This window comes from Hirundo rustica, chromosome 3, assembly GCF_015227805.2.
Source record: "Hirundo rustica isolate bHirRus1 chromosome 3, bHirRus1.pri.v3, whole genome shotgun sequence".
NCBI lineage: Eukaryota > Metazoa > Chordata > Aves > Passeriformes > Hirundinidae > Hirundo > Hirundo rustica.
The window spans coordinates 25,606,261-25,619,725 of NC_053452.1; the positions used below are offsets into that span (position 1 = coordinate 25,606,261).

Below are 13,465 nucleotides of genomic sequence, written 5' to 3' on the forward strand. Positions count from 1 at the left end.
AACGTCTATGTTTGGATTAAAGTCTGAAATTTTAATTTTGTTGAGGAAATTTTTTGTGAGGAATAAAAAAACCCCAAACATTTCAACTGACTATAATATATAATATATGCAGGATATATATAGGTACACATGCAGGAATACAGAGCCAGCATCTCCACTGCTGTGAAACATCTAAGTGTCTCTGAAGTCACAACTTGCCTAACTAACATCAGCTGTGAATCTCACCTAAGAAAGAAATTTTTGCTGATCTCATATTCACCTCTCTGTGGAATGCTGGAGCAGGTTTCTGAGCAACGTGATTTTTGGTAGAAAAGGCATAAATATAGTAATATAGGGAACTACAGAGCTAACCTTTGAACACACCAGTGGCAAGAAACAGAGGTATGGCTGTAACAGCACTTAGCAATGGAGTCTTGAAGGGAAGTCAAGCTTGTCTGTAAGAAAGCTACTAAAATTCTTTCCAGGTCTTCAGAAAAATTGTGATTGCAATGTGATTCTTTAAGACTACTTAAGACTAAGACCACTTGAAATGATAATGACTCTTTCAGGTCTCAGGGAAGAGCCTTCAGCGTACTAGTTACTGATCAATGGGGCAGGTTTATTTGAGTGAGCAATTCCAGGGGTGTGTTTTCTAGATGGTACTCATTTCACTTCTAAAGACTTTCACAATTACATATATAAAAGATGCCTCTACAGCATAGTAAGAGTATATGCAGTATTTTCAGGCAAGCATACAAATTTCAGCTGTGCTGATGACTCTGAACTTTCATGTTAGCACGAAAGCTCCCGCTGATGTTTATTGGTACCCAAATTCGTAAAGCTGTACCTTAGTGTGTTTTAGTATCTAACTGCACACTTCTATGTAGCAGCCTTTCAGAATTAGATTGAATAGTACTATTAAGCAGTACTACAAAAGAAATGCAGTCAACAATATTTCAGAACCCAACTTGATTAATTTTAATTTCCTAGTAACATTGGAGAATACACCATTTTGCCAAGTGCAACTCACGTCTATATTTTACTTTCTTTGGTATGCTCTGGGCTTTTTACAGTTGTTTTAAAGACTTCCATTGAGGTATATCCTTCAGTAGGGATTGCAGAATTTAAGATGATGAAGAGTCTCATCTGACAGGGAGCAGGTGTTCTTGTTTTCTAGTGCTTGCTCCAGGCTACTTCAAATAATGGAATCTTACAATTTATCTTAAGAGAAGTCTCACTACAGTATCTATGTTTAAGGTATGTGGGGCAGGGAGTAGGTCAGGGAGGGAAAATCTGTGCTTACGAGTATGTATTTTTAGGTGGATGGAGTTGAGCTGAATGTATATAAAATTTGGAGAGCTCCCCCACTAACCTACCAGGAAATATATATATCCATCCCTGATTTCTTATGCTGATCTTTGTAAAGTACAATACTTGCTTCTACTTACAGTTTGGTTCCAGAGAAGATATTACTGTGACCTAAAGAAGTCCTTGTTTACATTTGGAGGTTCACTTTGTGAACTCTCAAATTCAGAGAAATGCCACTGACTTCACTGGGTTTACAGAAGGTTTGTGTGCTTCCTCAAAGATCAGAATCAGGCCTCAAGGGTTTTTTTGTCCTACAGACCTATATTCTTCACCTTTCCTGAGTCACAGAACCAGCTCTACTCTGTTGCAAAGCACAAAAATAGCAGTGATTCTCCTTCAGCATATAATTTGTTTATCTGAGTCAAAAGTGGAAGTACTTCAGGCAAGAAGCTATCAATGCCCCTGTGAAGCATTTAGATATTGGAATCTTTGAAAAACTTCTGCTACACATTGCTTAGAATGGTTTAGGATATAATTACAAGAATGACAGATCTCAGTGTTATGCCCATTTTTTGTTCTGCTTTTTTGTGGGAAGGCAAACTGAACACCAAACTGGTCTGGTTGAGGAATCCTCTTTTGTTAATTTTGTTCTTCCAAATTTGAAACATCACTCCCTCTCTTTGCAAGGTGCTCAAGGCAGATGGACATCCTTCCTGTCTGAATGATGACGGGCTTTCTCCAGGCTGGTGAGAATGTTGTTCCACAGGACCATCCAGTCAAGGAGGACACACGAAGAGACCTTCCACCATTCTCTTCTAAGACAAAGCTTAGCAAGTAAGTACAACAGAATGCAAGTTGGGTCAATTTAAGAATTCAGCAGAGAGGCTTCTACTGTACCTAGCAGATCGGAACTTGAGCTCATGGTAGCATTGCACAAAGCTGTGATAAATGAAAGTGATTGGCAGGGCTAATAAAACGATGCCACTAACCACACATATTCCTCCAAGAATCCTTCCTGGTACAGTGATGGGACACATGTCACCGTAACCAACTGTGGTCATTGAGATGATCACCCACCAACAAGCAGCAGGAATGCTGGCATAATCCTTATTCTTTGTTCCCAAGTCCAGCCCATTTTCAAGAAGCTGTGAAAGTGCACTGAAAATTGCCATAGCAACACAGATAAAGACAAGTAACATCACCATCTCTCTGTAACAACGCTTCAGAGTCAGACCAAGTGTTTGAAGGCCAATGAAATGACGGGCCAGTTTAATCACCCAAAAGATTCTCATCATTCTTAAGACCCTCAAGGTGACTCCAGCCCTCTGAAGCTGTGAATTTTCCCCTGTTAAAACTGTCATTAGAACAGAGATGTAGTAAGGAGTAATTGCCAGCAAATCAATGATGTTGAGAGGTCTTCGGACAAACTCGCATTTGTTTTTTGAGACGATGAACCTCACAATGCATTCTGCAGTGAACCAGCCTATGCAGATAGCCTCAATTATCCTGCCAAAAGAAACAAAGGACAGTATTATGCTCTGTGCAAAATCTTTAGGGGATGTTTGGTTTGTTCACATATATTACCAAAGTGACACTTAGACTTCCACAGACGACAAACAGAAAGCCATGCCATCCTTATCCTGCACCTGACACTGGATTTCAGCAATTAACCTGAGGATCTAGGGAGAGCTTAAACTGATAATTGCTAAGAACTCACTCACTGATAATTTTCTTTGAATTATGGATTGTTACTAGTCACAGTACTGGGCAAATATGCCTACAAAAACTGGAACCCTACAGGAAATGTGGTAGGACACCAATGCCAATGCGTAACCTTATCTGGAACAGCTAGGTTTGGGGTTTTGTTTTGGGGTATTTTTTGTTCACTGAGTTTTGGGGGATTTTTTTTTTTTTTTCCCCTAAGTCTGTGGGGCCTGATCCACTTGGGAATACCAAGGGCTGTAGATCAGTGAACTGTCTGGTTATGAACAGCAATGTATAGAACCAGACTGCTAAACTAAAATGGAAGTGCAGATGGAGTAGGCAGAAATAAGTATTTGCATTGGATGATTCATGCATATTAGCTCTTTAGGAATCAACCTAAACCAGTCTATCTGATCTGCATCCCAAACAGGGGCTTATCTAGAAAACTACATTTAGACCTATATAGGTATTGCCACTAAATACAGATGGTATTTTATTTTTCAGTATTGCATCTATAAAGTACTAAGCCTGTGTCCTCCCATTTACCACTATGCTCTGCATTACTGAATTTTCTCTTTTGCTGTAAATGTAAGTCCACCTAAACTACATTGCAGCAAAAATGTCAAGGTAATGAAATGTTAGGGTAATAGCCAAGATCCTCCTCTTGCAAAATGCAGAAGAAATCCTGGAAGGGGATTTCAGTATGTTCTTAAATATTTTGAAGTCCCAGTACATTGAATGAGACTTGAGACTATCTCAACTTGAAACCAGTGGAAGGTAGAAACAGAAGATAAAAATGTCGCTCAAAGATTATTTAGTAACTGTTGTGCACGTGGTCACAAATCTCCCTAAGATTTCAGATTGCTCACTTTTTTAATACATGAGGGCATGGAAGCTAATCTTCCCCTCATTCCTCCATTTAACTTTTTAACCAACAGTTTGAGCAAAGAAAAAGCCCATCACTGATGCCTTCTCTTACCAACAACTCTGAAACTAAACTGGTGTGAGATCAGAGATTCATAATTACTGCCAGAAAATACAACCAGAGTTTCTCACTACTGCGAGGACTCTAACAAGGTAGTGTCTGTTGAAACATTTTGATTTGCAAGTGAAAATTCAACTGACATTTCAAACCTAAACTTTTTCTTCCCTAACACAACTGCATAATTTCTTACCAGTTCTGAAATCTATTGTTATTAATAAGATGGTGGCCTGTTAGAAAGACAGTATTCTTCTCTAACTGTTGTAATTAGAGACTCTATAAACTAACTTTTCCATAGACATTTTGCACACTATTTATTTATTATTAATTTTTTTCATTTATTCTCTTTAGTTTTAAGCTAAAATTGGAAGAAACTGTAACAGTCACTTGATGTAAAATCATAAGGTACATTGTAATTTTAGCCACAGTAAATTTAAATTGAACATAAATTAACTACTTAAATATTTAGTCACATAAAATTGGACCATGAATTTCTTTTTCCATGAATAACAATGGAAGGTCTGTAGACAAGGGGCTTTTTTTTCATAAAGGGCTTGTAAAACATGAGTTCATGCTAGCACCTTTTGATGGAAAGACCTTTGAAATTCAAACCCAGTTTGCTCTTAAGTATTAGCTGTTCTCTTAAAAATTAAGCTTTTGAAACTTCCTTTATGTTTGAAAAAATAAATCAAGAAAAAAAAAGCTTAATGGGCAAGTTTACTTAAATCCTTTTTACTTATGATGAGGAAATAACTAAGATTTCCCCAGTACAATCAAACATCAAGATCATGGTAATGGACAAACTGATGATGTCTGAATGTACTTATAAGTTGGCTAGTTGAGATCTCATGTAACGATTAAAACAAAAGTTGTATCTGGACAGAAAATTGCAGCCAGGAATATTCAACAACTCCAACAGACTGTGTCTTGACATTTTATGAGATTTCTCTGGTAGCGTTGTCTGTATCCGATGACATGAAGCATTTAAATGAAAAAGGAATTTTTAATTATACAATTTAAAGCTTTTTCACTTGGTATTTCCTCCTGATGCCCAGATAATGTCAGAAACATGACTCCTCAATTTTGTCACCCCTTAGACAGGTTATCTCTGGGTTGAGATTTAAGGAAGTTAGGTCCTGATCGTTGTGATACAGTAGAAATTTTCTTCGTGACTCAACATCGATTCAGTGGTCATGTAACTTTGGGGAATAGTTGTACAAATAAAATATGAGCAATCCATTGTTTTACTCTGGTAGTTCCTGGGACAAGAAATACTGTAAATCAGTTATACTTCAGCAGGATGGACTGAAGAAGTATTTTCTTGTAGAACATATTTGAAGCGAGCTAAAGAACATGATTGATGCAAAAATGATAAAGCGAGATCAAGGCATTGGGGGATACATTAATGCCCTTCCATTTTAACTTGAACTTCCACTTCTTGATTTTGCATCCATCCTCCTTTCTCCTGGTTGGGGAGAAGATTATGAAGAAGGGCATCCTTTATTTTTTTTCCTTCCTCTACTTACTTTTCAGCCATCAGTGAAACATTTTTCATTTTTCCTCTCTTGTCACTCCTTTTTTGACTGTGTAGATGGATTTTGGCAGGACTGGTGAATCACACAAAAATGAGTGCTTTGGTGAGAAAAACTAGGAACCTCTGGCACATTGGGAAATCTGGAGTGCTACATCCTACATTTCCACTTTCACATCAAGTCTCACTCTCCTTGCAGTGACTTATTGTTATAGTTAACCTTATCAGTGGATAAATAACTTCTAATAAGGAAACCAATTCTAGTAGTTAGTTCTTAAGAGAACTCAACTTAAGAGTCCTTTAGAGTATGAAGTTAAAGCCAAATAAAAGGTATATACTCAGAAGACTAAAGTAACTGTATTTTTAATAATCAAATCTTAAAATATTTTCTGCATATTCACAGGACAGACTTCTTTTATTTCATATATTTGGAATAATTCTGTATTAAAATCTATAACTATATCATGAAATATCGACTTTATTTGGTAAAAATTTAGTACCTATTTCATACACTTCCACCAGAGTTTTTGGTTGGTTGGGTTTTTTCAGTTTTAAAATAGCTGGTATCCGAAAAGGAGGGGGTAATTAAAAACTAAGTCATCAAGTATTTCCTTGAAGATTCCCCACAAATTGTATGAATAATCACAGAAAATACTAAGTCCTAATTTTTATTCAGTTACAGGCTATTCCTGCTCAAACTTACTGCTCATTGTTTCATACTGAAACACATGAAAGTGAATCTTTCTCACAAAATTTTAAGCTGCTTGGTATTCAGCAGTCTTTCAAGATTGCTCTAATGAATCTTTGTCCATAAACAGAAAATCAAGCGTTTGCAAGCCTCATTCCTACTGTAATCCCATCGCTTTTCAGTTTTCAGTTCCATATGATAACTTTCTCTCAGAATAAGCTACTTTATGTACAATGAGTAAAACCATTCCAGAAATCTTTTTTTTTTCTTCCCAATCACTAACTAGGGTGGTTTTTTTGTTATTACTAAAAAAGAAAACTAAGTTGTTACTATCTTAGAATTGTTTCAACTTAGCAATATCCTTTGCCTCATCTCACCAATTCATATACTTTCAATATCCCCTGGTGAGTTGGTTGAAATCGAGCCAAAATATTCCTTAGTGGCACTATTATCTATTAAGCTTGTCAATAAAACATAGACAGCAACAGGACACATGAGGAAAACAGATATGATTAAAGACAGTATATGACAGGATTAAAGATTAAAGACTGTCAGCACTGATTTGTTAAATTGTTGCTAAAGCCTATTTCCATGTAAAGCACATTAAACCTGAAAAATGTCCAAGCAGTAGCTAGAATGATCAAATTGCTCAGGAAGACTCCTAAGTGATTTCAGCAAATGTTCGGGGTTTTTTAATCCTTTTGAAATCAAGGGCTTCCTTCTCACTACAATCTGCAGAGTAAAGGCCACAGAACAGCTAGTTTCCCTGAATTAAAAACCCTGCTGACTTTTTTTCCATTCTGTCCCTGCTTTGGTAGAAATTATATGTTGTCATGCATTAAATTCTGGTGTTTTGTGTGGGAGGCCGTAATGACCCATCACTCCCCAGGGAAGGAGCAAATTCCTTTCACAGCTCGAAGGGGAGACCTGGATACAAACATCTTGAGCCCTGAGATCCTCAGCATCCTTTCCATATGTGTTGAAATGACTGGCACCTAGCTCTGGTGAGTCTAAGGCTCAGCTGTGCCCAAGCAATGGATATACATCTGTTCTTTGTTTCACCCCTATTTTTCAAAGAACTGGTAAATTAAATAGGAAGAATCCATGACTGTGTTTTTAACCGTGCTCTTTGGCTCCTTTCTTTACCTTCAGCCCACTGTTTTAACCTAGCAAAAATGTGGCATTCAAGTTAGATCTTGTCCAGGAAAAGAGTTCTGTTTTTCGAAGAGATGTTGAGCATGAACATTCAGGTGTTCTGAAATTCCAACACTATAAAGAAATAATATTTTTTGTATGTCTAAAATTCAAATGCAATTTTTAGGCTGATATTTTGCAGAGATTAAAAAGAAGTTCACTGGGTCTTGATGCTGTTTGGAGAAACTACTGTGTTTATTTGCTCTTGCTTAAGAGCACAGCGATCATGTAGGCTTGATAAATCAGTGATTATTTCAGTACAAACCTAATCATGATTATTAAGTGGAAAGGGGATAACCACCTCTTCTTAGTGCTAACAAGCTACTCATATTCAGCATTAGAAAAATAGTTTCAAGGCAGTAGTTAGAACTGTGCTGGCAGCTCCAAATGATTTCCTATTAGAGGCTTGAGAACCTCTCCCTAGAAGATTACACTGCCAATCAGTGTATGGACAGGTCCCTGAGCAGAGACGCACAGTATGCATCTGTTGGCACAGTTCAGGGGACAGCAAAGATGACTTGAAATTGCCAGAAGCAACAGAAGGCATTCCTGCTGTCTGCTCCTAAACTCTGCAAATCTAATGCAAATCTTTAGCTCTGATAAGTGGAATTTGCCAAGGCAGGGAACAGAGCAAAAATCCTAGAATAAATCAATTTAATAACTCATCCCTCATCCTGAGAACGGGCCTGGGAAAGGCAATTCCTCTGCAATCAGGGAATTGTATTTCAATGTCTGTAATACCTGTGAAATTTTGAGGTCAGATTTCCCATCCCTCTCTCCTTGAATAAAGCTTACTCCCGGAGCTCCCCATTGCCTTCTAAAGGGTGTTATCCCAAAGGATCAGAAATAGCCACAGGCTTTTCGTCCTTTGAGAGTGTGGTCACCATGAAAAGACATAACAATGCTAAGGTTTGTGAAAAAAGTTTGGTAGATTTAATTCCTCTTCTGCTGAAGGGGTGTTCATACAAGGAAAACAAATACAGCTGGTGTTAGCTGGCAGCCCCAGTGGCCCTCATCTCATTAAAGAGGCTGATTTTATAAATGCCAGAATCAGTAACCCACTCACTTGCTGAGATGATGTCCAGGTAAGCGGGAGAACACATTGCTGGTCAGCTGCTTTCACTACAGCTGTCCAAAGCAGTTCTGGGAATGGTTACAATGGGAGTCAGCCACGGAAATTATCCATGTGGCACCTTTCTGACATAACACACTGAGGCAAGGGCAGGAGGGCTTATTGTGAGAGACAGAAAATATCAGGTTCTGGGTTTCCTAAGGTGTTCTCACCTCACCTCCATGGCTTATGCTGAGCTGAATAAGCAACTACATCCAAATCTACAGCCTAAGGATTTCTAGATTAGCACATTCAATTTTCACTCCTAAAACTTCTCAAAAAACATTTTTGGAATAACATACAATCCTCATACTAGTAATTACAGTGCCATGTGAGTCAAAACTCACTTGTGTACAGCATTAATGTAACAATTTCTCTTGGGAAAAAATAATTTTCTTTATTCCTGTGTTAGTATGTTATCTATAGTTAGATAGATTTTGTATGACTGTGTTCGATAGAATTTATTTTGATGAGGAATGTTGTTTAATAAACAAAAGACAGAATTTTGTTTCAAACTTTTAAATGTATCAGAAACAAGTGGACAGATTTTTAAAAGCCTTCTCATGTAAGAGGAATTGTATTGGCAGAGTATGCAATCCCAGAAACTTTCATGGGATTTCTGTGGTCAGGCTTTCAAACAAGCCACTTAGCTACTTAAGTTTTGCAAACCCAACTATTTTTAAATTAAATAACTACAAAGTAATCATAAACACATAGAGGCAAATAAAGTCAGAAGACAACTGCGCATGTTAGGTCCAATCCTATGGCACATGTAAGTAGTGATAACTAAACTGGACAGCTCACTTAAAAGCAACTGTAGCTAACACGCTCTTTTCCAGCTGTAACAGACTTTTTAGCAATGATGCATCACGTGCAAAAGAGAAGAGGGCCTCCACCTTGGCAGTCACCTGTGGACAGAGAGGCACTCCTTTGTGTCTGTTTTCCATGTGTTTGCCATCAGATTGGGATCAGTTCCCGTGCAGTCAAGAGTGCATGGGTTAGATGACCCAGTCTGTACCAGTGCTTACATGTGACAGGCTTTTTATGACATTGATAGAAACTTTTCGGCTGGTAGAAACTCTTCTAATTTTTTGTTGCAATAACATGGAGTACTACAGCTGGTACAGACGAAACTCACCCCATCACTGGTAGTCATCCTTCTGGTTCTAAAAGGAGCCTTCACTGCCCTGGGAACTATTTCACTATACAGCACTTTACAAGTACTTAGGACCTTATCCTTCTAACACTTGATATGCAATATACAATCATTCAGAAAAACAAAATTAGGATCTTGAAGACAAAGGTACTATGAAAGAAAAATTGCACGTCCTGTGCCATGTTTCTCTGCAAGCTGAACTCTTTCTGTAAGAGGAAACTTGAGGTTGATTCCCACACCATGAAGATATGAACAAAGACATGACCGATGTGGTTAATGCTATTGTAGTGTTGCATCTATTTTCCCATGCCTCTTGGGAGTATCTCAGCAATTTGCTGCTGTACAAAGAGGTCACCCAGAGCATCCACTCTTTGAAATAACCTTGCTAAACTTAAATAAGACTTTTTTACCTTTAGGACCTTCTTTTGACATATCTGAATCTAAGCAGGAATCAGCTTCTCACACTGCATCTGCTTTCTTTTTGTTCATACAATTAATTCTTTGGCTCAACTACAATGAGAAATACAGGTGCAGTTTTCCATTAAGCTAATGGAAACTATGAAAATACTTTCCAAGGAATTAATCTGGCTACTAAGATATATCACATTCCAATTAACTCTATGGTGAAAGATGATTTCATAATGACAAGGCTGGAATTTCACTGTAGTGCCCTTTTAGAGGAGCAGAAGCTGAAAACTTTTTGTTGAATATCCTGATTTTTTTTTTTTTTTTTTAAAGGGAGAAGCTAGCAAATACCAGAAATGTTTACTTCTTTCTTTATATGTCAGTCTTATTTATGGGAGAAATTTTACCAGACTGGTCTCAATTTTGTTCTCTAGGGAACGGGGAAGAGGAAGGAGAGAGTGGGAACAGAAGAGTGAGTGCAAGAGTTGCATCAACATAACCCTAAATTGAGGTCACAAGAAGATGGAGAAGGGTTTGTTCTTGTAAGGCTCAGGATTGAGCCTTATACCCCATGCCCTGTTTTCTGCAACTCTTTTGCGATGTTTATTATGCTTAAAGGAAATGTAAACATGTTACATTTATACACTGGGGTGCTTGAATGATGCATTTGCAAGAGCTCGATGTGCAGTTTGATCATCTCCTGCGCTCCCCACATAGAGAATCTGAGATGTAAAGGGAGCGGGGGGGGGTAAAGCTGTTCCCACATACAGGATTTTACCAGAGCAGAATCGTAACAGGCACCGCTTCTGCTCCAGCAAAAGGACAGGTACGAATATGTGCAGAGTACTTCCAGGATTTGTCTTTTCCCAAAGGAAAAGACTAAGGAATTGCATTCTTTTGGTGTAGGGGTTTTGTTTGTTTGGTTTTGATGGGTTTTTGTTTGTTTGTTTGTTTTGTTTTTTGTTAATTTTTTTGTTGTTGTTGTTCGGGTGGTTTTTTGTTTGGTTGGTTGGGTTTTTTGTTTGTTTGTGGGGGGTTTTTTTGTTTGTTTGTGGGGTTTTTTTGTTTTTTTTTGGTTTTTTTTCCCCCATAACCGTAGGGCATAAATTGATTTTCGGAGTGTCTGAAGTTCTCTGTGTTGGTCCCGTGTCTGATTAAAGGGGCAATAAGAGCTCCAAGAACCTGTACGGAGCTAGGCACCCTGGCTGCTAACAGGAGCCGTATCCCGATGGCCCCGCTCCGCTGCCAGCCTGCCCAGCCCCGAGCTTGCAGCTGGCCCCGGCCCGCCTGCAGCGCGCCCGCTCCGGGCATCCCCCGCCCGTCCCCCGCGCTCGGGGCCGCGGGTGCGCGGCAGAGCCCGGCGGGAGCCGGAGCTGCGGAGCAGCGCCACTCCCCCGACACCCCGACATCCCTCCCCGGCCCCCGGCTCAGGGCCGGGCTTTCGAGGCGCGCAGACGATCTCCGCCGGCGGAGGCTACAGCCACGGACCGTCAAGACAAGGGGCAGGAAGGACACACTGGACGGGACACACGGGGACCGGACAGCGGGAAAATAAAGGATCCTCCTACCCTGAGGGCTCCCTCACTGACTCTGCTGTGTACCTGCTCTGCTCCTCCACGCTGCGATTCTCCGGCGCCCGCCACTCGGGCAAGGTGCTGGCGCACAGCACCACCATGGACACGATGACGAAGAGGATGGAGACGGTGGCCAGGACCTGGGCGGCCACGGAAGACGTGGGCTCCTCAAAAGTCCTCCTCATCCTCTCGAGCCACTTCCTGCCCTCGGCTCCCGGTGGCCGCCGGCCCTTGCCCTCGGGGCCGCCATTCGGCTCCTCCGCCGCGTAGTAGGTGCACGTCTCGGACATGCGGTCGTCGAGGCGGCGCTGGCAGCAGTAGTCGAGGTGGGAGCCCTCCAGCCCCCAGTAGATCATCTCGTTGTAGAAGGAGAGCTCGCACATGTGCGGCACGAAGCGCAGGTGGCCGTGCCGGACGTACAGCATGATGAAGCCGAAGGCCTCCGAGTGCCTGTCGAAGAAGTACTCGTTCCGCTCCCGGTCGTAGTCGTCGCACACCTCCAGAACGTCCTGCTCCGAGAGGCAGCCGTGTAGGCGGCTCACCCGGCGCAGCGGGAAATCCTTCAGCACCTCCCGGGAGAAGGAGTACCGGGTACCCCCGACGTTCAACACCACCGAGGGACCGCGGCCAAAGTTCATGGCTTGGGCGGGACGGAGGAGGGGAACGGCGGGCAGGGCAGGGCGGCGAGGCGGGGGGCAGCGCGGGCGGCAGCGGCAGCGGCTGCCCCGGCTCCGGCTCTGCGCGCACCGCTGGCGGCTCCCGCTCGGCGACGGGGCGGGCGCCGGGCGGGGAGGGAGGCCGGGGGGGAGGGACGGCGGGAGAGACGCCGCCGCGGGCGCCCCGGCAGCCGCGCAGGAGCGGAGCGGGGCGATGCCGCTCGCAGGTGCGGGCGCGGCTCAGCGCCGGCTGGCGGACGCCTCCGCGGGGCCCCGCCGGGGCGGGGGCGCGGCCGCGGGCATGGCGGGGTCGGGGAGCTCCGCGCCCGGCGCCGCTCCGCTGCGCTCCGCCGGTGCCGGCTGGCAGGCGAGCTAGGGGCGGTGCGGCGACGGCGGGGTGGGGACACGCCTCCCCCCCCGCCCGCGCACATGGAGCGGAGCGGAGGGGAGCGGGGCTCCCGCTGCCCCCCGCCCCCCGGGGACCCCTCCCGGCAGAGGGTTAGCGCGCAGCGCGGGGGCCCGCCAGCCCCGCTGTCCGCCCCGCGAAGCGGCGCTTGCTCGAAGTTGTCCACTAAACGCAAGTAACACTTTGTGGGCGTTTCCCCCCCCTCAAGAAAAGCTCAAAGTGAAGTGTTTGAGCGCGATGCGGCTCGCTCTCCGATCGCGGCGGCCGACGGCCAGCGCCTGTCTTTCCCAGCCCGTTTGTTTGCCTGCCGGGGCGCCGGGCGGTCCCGGTGCCCGGCAAGGGCAGAGCCGCGGCGGCCGCAGCTCCGGGCTTCCCTGCAACACGAAGGGTTCATGTCACAGCCCATCCGCCCCGGCCCTCCGCCGTGAGCATCTGGAAAGGGAGAGTCTTCTCTTTTTCCTTCTGAGATAGCGTATGGACAGCAGGGAGAGCCAGGTGCAATGGGCAGTCTTCTTCCCTGCTGCCCATCCTGGTCTCAGGTCTCTGCTCCTGCCGCTCCTGTGTCCTGCACCTGTTCTCAAGATTAAAGCAATTATTAGCTGCTACGATCCTGCCTGCACTCTAAAGCTTTGATTTCTTTCGGCTGCATCAAGTGCAGGGACTTCATTTCTGCTTCTAATGCGGTTTTTAAATTCATTTTTTACCCGAATATGACAGTTCTCCAAACGGAGGTACTTTCTAGGCTCATTAACATCTGGAGTATCTTGGTCT

General features: G+C 43.0%; 1 protein-coding gene and 1 long non-coding RNA gene across 4 annotated transcripts in view; one reads left to right on the forward strand and one right to left on the reverse strand.

The window, feature by feature from the left end:
* Nucleotides 1-10,661, forward strand: part of LOC120750451 (uncharacterized) — a 56,797-nt gene extending 46,136 nt beyond the window's left edge. For both annotated transcript variants that reach the window (XR_005699987.2, XR_005699988.2), the window contains 2 exons: nt 1,975-2,121; nt 10,493-10,661. This is a non-coding gene — a long non-coding RNA (uncharacterized LOC120750451). The remainder of the gene's footprint in view (nt 1-1,974; nt 2,122-10,492) is intronic.
* Nucleotides 5-12,272, reverse strand: KCNG3 (potassium voltage-gated channel modifier subfamily G member 3). Of its 2 annotated transcripts, none has more exons than XM_040059184.1 (2): nt 11,660-12,272; nt 5-2,793 (listed from the first exon to the last, which is right to left on the reverse strand). In XM_040059184.1, the coding sequence occupies exons 1-2, from the start codon at nt 12,268-12,270 to the stop codon at nt 2,148-2,150; spliced, it is 1,257 nt and encodes a 418-aa protein (XP_039915118.1). In that variant the 5' UTR covers nt 12,271-12,272; the 3' UTR covers nt 5-2,147. The 2 variants fall into 2 exon arrangements, with proteins under 2 accessions (XP_039915118.1, XP_039915117.1); XM_040059183.1 differs by having other exon boundaries at nt 11,627-12,272.
* Between the last annotated feature and the right edge of the window lie 1,193 nt (nt 12,273-13,465).

Excerpts from the sequence above, each read along its gene's own strand:
- KCNG3 (XM_040059183.1), bottom strand. The coding sequence starts at position 12,270 with ATGAACTTTGGCCGCGGTCCCTCGGTGGTGTTGAACGTCGGGGGTACC. Across the intron at positions 2,794-11,626 it reads TCAGTGAGGGAGCCCTCAGG|GATAATTGAGGCTATCTGCA; the intron begins GTAGGAGGATCC and ends TTCTTTTGGCAG.